The 7,630-nt window shown below is 42.6% G+C and overlaps 1 protein-coding gene across 1 annotated transcript in view; it reads left to right on the forward strand.

The window, feature by feature from the left end:
* TPRG1 (tumor protein p63 regulated 1) overlaps positions 1-6,259 on the forward strand; it is a 44,462-nt gene extending 38,203 nt beyond the window's left edge. Inside the window, exon 6 of the mRNA XM_087965611.1 lies at positions 5,629-6,259. Coding sequence (XP_087821737.1) covers positions 5,629-5,823 — 195 coding nt within the window. The 3' untranslated portion in view covers positions 5,824-6,259. The remainder of the gene's footprint in view (positions 1-5,628) is intronic.
* The last annotated feature ends 1,371 nt before the right edge of the window (positions 6,260-7,630 follow it).

Below are 7,630 nucleotides of genomic sequence, written 5' to 3' on the forward strand. Positions count from 1 at the left end.
CGGTACCGGCATCAACTGGGCGCCGCCATCTTTTTGACGAAAAAGTGCTTCCGGTGACCTCACGGAAGCACTTTTCGTCAAAAGATGGCGGCCATGCGCTTCCAGTGAGCTTTTTCGGGTAGAAATGGCTTTCTACCCGGAAAAGCTCACGAGTGCTGCGCCGCCATCTTTTTGATGAAAAGTGCTTCCGGTGAGCTTTCTACCTGGAAAAGCTCACCGGAAGCACTTTTACCAAAAGATGGCGGCGCCCAGCAACCAGCGGCCCGGTAAGACTTGTTCCGCGGACCGGTACCGGTCCGCGGACCAGCGGTTGGGGACCCCTGGACTAGAGGATCTCTGAGGTCCCTTCCAGACTTAGGATGTTGTATTCTTTGAAGCCTGAAGGCCTTTGGAAAAAGCAGCAATTTGACCCATTTATTCTTCCAACTCAAAGCTGCCCAAGGAAGAAAGAAAAACTTCATTAAAAGAGAAACGCCTCCGATTGTTATGGTCCAAACGTTTTAATTTTCACTTAATGATCCTGGGTTGGTTTGCTTTTTAATGGTTTTGCCATCTGAGCTGTAGTGTTGTTTCATTTCAGGAAACCGCAGAGAATAAATGGGATCTCGATGGTTTAGAAGCCGAATAAATAAATAAATGAGTCAATAAATAAAAGAGAAAGCTGAGCTGAGCAGGAAAAAGAAAGAAAGAAAAGAGCTGGAGAGAATCAGCCCAAAACAAACAAAAAACGTAGAAAATAGCAGCCAAAAGCTTTCACAGAATAGAATAGAATAGAATAGAATAGAATAGAATAGAATAGAATAGAATAACAGAATCAGAAGAGATCTTTGAGATCATCTAGTCCAACCCACCGCCCAAGCAGGAGACCCTACACCATTCCTGACAGATGGCAGTTCAGTCTCTTCTTGAAAGCCTCCAGGGATGAAACTCTGGCAACTTCTGTTGTATTGAATATAGAATAACAGAATTGGAAGGCACTTTGGAGGTCATCTAGTCCAGCCCCCCTGCCCAAGCAGGAGACCCTACACCGTTCTGACAAATGGCAGTCCGGTCTCTTCTTGAAAGCTTCCAGGGATGAAGCTCCCACAACTTCCAAGGGTAACTTCTGGTCTATTGAATATAGAATAACAGAATCGGAAGGGACCTGATAGGTCATCTAGTCCAACCCACCACCCATGCAAGAGACCCTACGCCGTTTCTGACAAATGGCAGTCTAGTCTCTTCTTGAAAGCTTCCAGGGATGAAGCTCCCAAAACGACCAGCTGTACAGGCACTCCTCGACTTACGACTGCAACTCAGCCATTCAATTTCCACTGCTAAGAGAGACAGTTATGAAGCAAGCTATGTCCCCATTTTACGACCTTCCTTGCCATGGCTGTTAAGCGAATCCCTGCAGTTGTTCAGCAGGTGACATGGTTGTTAAGCGAATCTGGCTCCCCCACTGACTTCACTCGTCAGGAGTTCGCAAAAGGGGGATCATATGACCTCCACGCACCGCAACCGTCGTAAATATGAGTCTGTTGTCAAGCATCCAAATTTTGATCCCGGGGATGCTGCGATGGTCGTAAGTGTGCAAAAACGGTCACACCCTGCCTTAGTAACTTCAAATGACGGTTGTAAGTTGAGGACTAACTGCAGTGCTAAGTACACTTAGCCTGTTCTGTGAAAAGCTGCACAAGTGTGCAGCCATTTTCATCGTAACTGGATTTTAAAATGGAAGACCTCCGTTCTAACATTTTACCTGGCACTTTTATGGAAGGATACTCGGCGAGATAAACAGCATATAAGTGTAATAAACAAACAAATTTATTGCTGTGGCTCGCCAGTGGCCAGTAGAGCTGGCGGCAGAGTCGGACAGTGAGGAGGTTGGGGAGGAACCTGGGCCAGTCCTGGAGTTTGGGGAAGGCTCGGACGAGGCTTTGCATCGGACGCAAAGATGAGCCAGGGCCGTCCGACAGTTATTAGCTGCCTTTGGAGCCGGAGATCAGTGGGGAAGAAGAACAGCTGGAGCCTGTTCCCCATGCTGGAAGGATGATCGGATGCCAGTAGAAAACTTAATAATCCAAAAAAAAAATCTACGATTGCGCTGAAATGGACAAACTTCCCCTAAAATTAAAAGAAAAGGAACACTCAAAATATGATACAGCCTGGGAAAACTGGTGTAATCGGATGAACAATAGAAATCAGCGAGTCCATAGATAAGGAAAGAAAAATATAAAGAGGTTATAATAGGAGTATTAACCAGATATAAGGAGTAAGTATGGTTTGAACTATTGTTTGATAAGAAAGCACCATCTAAGTAATTTGTAATGTATATGTTTTTGGTTTCATTTTTAACGAAATGTTTTGTATTTTGTATATATCTCTTTAACATTTAATAAAGTTTATTTTTAAATAATAATAATAATAATAATAATAATCCCAGCATAGTTATCTCATTTGCTGTGTACACTGTTGTTTTTGTATATAATAATAATAATAATAATCCCAGCATAATTATCACATTTGCTGTGTACACTGTTGTTTTTGTGTATTATAATAATAATAATAATAATAATAATAATAATAATAATAATCCCAGAATAGTTCTCATTTGCTGTGTACACTGTTGTTTTTGTGTATAATAATAATAATAATAATAATAATAACAACAACAACAACAATAATAATAATAATAATAATAATAATAATAATAATAATAATAATAATAATAATAATCCCAGCATAGTTATCTCATTTGCTGTGTACACTGTTGTTTTTGTGTATAATAATAATAATAATAATAATAATAATAATAATAATAATAATAATAATAATAATAATAATAATAATAATAATAATAATAATAATAATAATAATAATAACCTGAACAGTTCCTAGGTCCTTGGTTAGGACTTGAGCTGTTGAGCTGCCAAACAGCCCCAAAGGTGGGTTAGGGTTAGTTAGAACAGAGGTCTTAAATTTTAAAATCCTGTTAAAACGAAAACGCTTGTGCACGAGTGTGTCGGAGCGAGCAAGACAGGGGGATGGTCAGCCTAGGTCAGCTGTCAAGGGCTTTGCTCTGTTCCCATCCAGAGAGACCCCAGCCCCTTCCTTCCCCTGCCTCCCTCCCCATCTGTGTCTGTCTCGGTTTATCCTCGAGATCTGGGCTGCTTTCCAGATCCCCATCCGTCGTTGGGGGGTGTAACATAATCCCTTTGTGTTCCTGGCGTGGAGAGGATGTTTTAGTGCATTCGATCTCCCTCTCTCTCTCTCTCTCTCCCTCCAAGATGCTTTTAATTCCCGGACATGAAAACTATCCTTTGCACGCAAGAGACGCGTTCGCAAGTGTTTGGCATCAACACCCTTCTGCCCCCTAACCCCCCACCCCACCCCCACCCGCAAATCCGGGAGGGTCCCAGCTGCGTTTATGATGGAGAGGTGGCCGCAGGACACCACTAGATTCCTCTCCTTTGGAGGGATCTGGTTTCCAGGGCTGTTTGTCGGAGATGTTCTCGTAAGCCATAAGATCTCCTCCTCCCTTCCTTCGACCTCCAGAGAAGGTCCTCAAGTTACAACCGTTCATTTAGGGACCGTTCCAAGTTTGCAACGGCACTAAAAAAAAAGAGAGAGGGGACTTTTTTCCCCCCACACTTACAGCCACAGCGGCATCCCTGTGGTGCTGTCTGTGATCAAAAGTCAGACACTTGGAAACTAATGACGGAATAACAAGAGTTGGAAGGGACCTTAGTGGTCTTCTAGTCCAACCCCTGCTAGAGAAGGGGACTCTATATATCATTTCAGACAGTTGGCTGTGTCTTCTTTAAACTTCTTTTTTAAAAAAAGGAAGGGAAGGAGGAAGGAAAGACAGAAAGACAGAAAGAAAGAAAGAAAGGAAGGAAGGAAGGAAGGAAGGAAGGAAGGAAGGAAGGAAGGAAGGAAGGAAGGAAGGAAAGACAGAAAGACAGAAAGGAAGGAAGGAAGGAAGGAAGGAAGGAAGGAAGGAAGGAAGGAAGGAAGAATATCAGAGTTGTAAGAGACCTCGGAGGTCATCTAGTCCAACCCCGTGCTCAAGCAGGAGACCCTACGCCATTTCAGACAAAATGGTTGTCCAGTCTCTTCTTAAAACACCCTCAAGTGATGGATCACCCACAACTCCCTGGAGGCAAGCTGGTGATTGTTCTCACTGCCAACTAACTCGTATTTACGACGGTTGCAGTGTTCCGGGGCCGCATGATCCCCTTTTGCGACCTTCTGATCAGCCAAGATCAATTTGGGAAGTCAAATTTCACTTCACAACCGTGTTCCTAACAGAACAACTGCAGTGATTCACTTAACAAGCGTGGCCCGAAAAGGTCACAAAACGGGCTAAAACTCACTTAACAACTATCTCATTTAACAACAGAAGTTTTGGACCGAATGGTGGTCATGAGTCAAAGAGCATCCGTAGTTCTCCACACAGCAATTTCCCCAAATAGGTGCCTTCCAGAATCATATCATGTGTAAGCCGGAAGGGACCTTCCAGAGGTCATCTAGCTCAACCTCCTGCTCCAGGCAGGACTGGAATTAAACCATCCATCACAGAAGGTCATCCAGTTCCCGGTTCACCACTCCTGAACCCTGAATCCATTGGGCTTCACTTTCCCAGGGACTTTGCTTGTCAGAAGGTCGCAAAATGGGATCAATCAAACGACCCTGCGACACGACAACCATCATAAATATGAGTCCGTTGCTAAGCGTCTCTGTTTTGATCATGTGACCACACGGACACTGTGACGGTCATAAGTGTGAAGGCTGGTTATAAGTCCCATTTTCCATTGCTGTTGTAACTTGGAACAAGTAGTTGTAAGTCGAGGACTACCCGAGCGGGGGTTAGACTAGAAGACCTCAAAGGTCCCTTCCAACTCTGTTATTCTGTATTGTGTACTACAATAAGACTTTTTTTAAAAAAAATAAGTCTTACCTAATTGTCTAAAATGATAATCATCCAATTTCTTTATATTCCCCCTTTTTTCCCCTCTCGGTGTATGGTGCCTTTTTTTTAGATTGTATTATTTTCATGTTTGCGGTTTTCAAACTTCCATAACAAGGATTCAAACAATGACGGTTCATCTTAACCATTGATCTAAAATGATCATGACCTTTCTTTTCATTTTTTTTCCCTCTGCCTTTTCGTTCCACATTTTTTTTTCTTTCTGATATATCTTTCATCTTAAAAATCCAATAGAAATCACGATGAAAAAAGGATAATGAATCTTACTTAATTACCTAAAACGATAATGACCTTCTTTGTTTCTATTCTCCAGTTTTTGGTCTCACAATTTTTGTAGTTTGTACTTTATCTTTCCATTTTTAAACTCCAAAAAAACCGCATTTTTTTTTAAAAAAATGCTTGTTAACCTTATCCAATTATCTAAAATAACCATTAATGATTTCCTTCATATTTTCTTTCTTTCTTTTTTCTTCCTTTCTGCCTTGCTTCTTTTTGATATATATTTTTTAGTTGGCCTAAGTTTTTATTTTTGCATTTTGCATTCCAATAAAAACACAATTTTTTTTAAAAAAGGTTAATTAATCCTGCCTGGGAAATATTCGCAGGGGGGGTGAATTTTAGCTTGGTTTTTGATGGTTTCTCTTGATCATTTGCAGGTTTCTGCCTTCAAGGCTCAGCTGGTTCACGCCGTGCAAAATGCCCAAGAAACAGCCCCTGCACCAGGCCGGGTTCCCGGTTTGGCTTTGGTGAGCGAGCCCATCTGCATTCAGACCTACACCGGGATGGTGGCCTTTTTCGGAAACCAAAATAAACTGGGATATTGTCTCGCTCGAGGCAGCATCGGCTTCTGATCTGGACATTGCCCTCCATTTCTTTCTTTCTTTCTTTCTTTCTTTCTTTCTTTCTTTCTTTCTTTCTTTCTTTCTTTCTTTCTTTCTTTCTTTCTTTCCTCTCTTTCTCTCTCCCTCTCCTTCCACCTCTCCCTTTCCTTCTTCCTTTTTAAATCTTCATTCTTCCTTTCCTTTTCATTCCATCTCCCTCCCTCCTTCTTTCATTTCTCTTCTTTTTCTCTCTCTCTTTCTCCCCCTTCTTCCCTCCTTCCTTCCTTCTTTTTTCTTCCTTCTTGCATTTTCATTCTTCCTTTCCCTTCCTTTTCATTCCATTTCTCTCCCTCTTTTTTTCTTCTTTTCTCTCTCTCTCTTTCTCCCTCTTCTTCCCTCCCTCTCTCCCTTCCTTCCTTTACTCTTCCTTCTTGCATCTTCCTTCTTCCTTTCCCTTTCTTTTCATTCAGTCCTTCCTTCCTTCCTTCCTTCCTTCCTTCCTTCCTTCCTTCCTTCCTTCCTTTCCTTCCTTTCTTCTTGCATCTTCTTTCTTTCTTCCTTAATGTTTCTTTCTTTCTTTCTTTCTTTCTTTCTTTCTTTCTTTCTTTCTTTCTTTCTTTCTTTCTTTCTTTCTTTCTTTCTTTCCTTCCTTCCTTCCTTCCTTCCTTCCTTCCTTCCTTCCTTCCTTCCTTCCTTCTTTCTTTCCTCCCAAATCTGGCAGAATGAGATGTTGGAGAAAGAGAATTAGGTTACAGGTAGTCCTCGATTTACGACTACAGCTGGGAGCAGAATTTCCATTGCTAAGCGAAGCAGCTGTGATGTGAGTCTTGCCCAGTTTTTCAACCTTTCTTTTGGCCAGGATTGTTAAGCAAATCGTTGCCGTTGTTATGTGAATCAAACAGTCATGAAGCAAATTCGTCTCCCCCCCCCGACTTTACATGTTGGGAAGCCAGCTGGGATGGTCGCAAATGGCGGTCATGTGACTGCACGATCCCACAACCGTCGTAAGTGCAAGCACCCAACTGTTGATCGCAGGACCCTGGGGGATGCGGCGACAGTTGTAAGTGAGAGGAACTGATTCTCTGTGACTTTTTTTGGTGTCATTGGTCACTTTGAACAGTCGCTAAGTGAATCATGATATGTTTGAGAACTGCCTGCAGTCTCGGGAACCCCCCAAATCCAGAGGGATCTTGGCACCCCATTTCAAACTGACATACTGTCAGGGCTCCAACAAATCCAACCCCGTTTAAATCATGAGCCGCATCTCTCAGAATTAAAAAAAAAAAAGATTTATTAGGAGTGACCATGTCGGTGTTACCTGGGCGCAGCCGACTCTAAGACCCATCATTCATTTCACCCTTGGCCCTGGTCTCCCCCCACCCATCCCCTGGATGTATATTCTCCACTGGGACACATCCATAGCCAACAGTCATCAATCATGCTCTCCAGTAATAATCTTGCGCGCCAACAGCTTCGGCTGCCTAGCAATTATCTGAAGCATTTAAGGAATGCACTGCTTCCCCCCCCCCCCACTCCCTTTCTGCTGGCAGCTAAAAGGACCAAAGGAGTATTTTTTTTAGTCGACAGGTACTTTATTCCCAGTTTGCGACTGTAAAATTTGTATTTTATTTTTTCATCTTTCAAATAAGATGAAATAAGATGAATAAATTGGCCTGCTATCGGTTCACACCGGTTCGACTAAACTGGTTGTTAATTTTACATCTGGTTTGACGAACCGGTAATTGCAATGACTGGCTGGCCCCGCCCACCTCTCCCCTCCCAGGAGTCCCCATGTGGCCTGTTTTGGATGCCAAGGAAGTGCAGGGTGCACACAGAG

The sequence above is a fragment of the Notechis scutatus genome, chromosome 4, assembly GCF_049901735.1.
Source record: "Notechis scutatus isolate UNSWTSFEM ecotype Mainland chromosome 4, rNotScu1.2, whole genome shotgun sequence".
NCBI lineage: Eukaryota > Metazoa > Chordata > Lepidosauria > Squamata > Elapidae > Notechis > Notechis scutatus.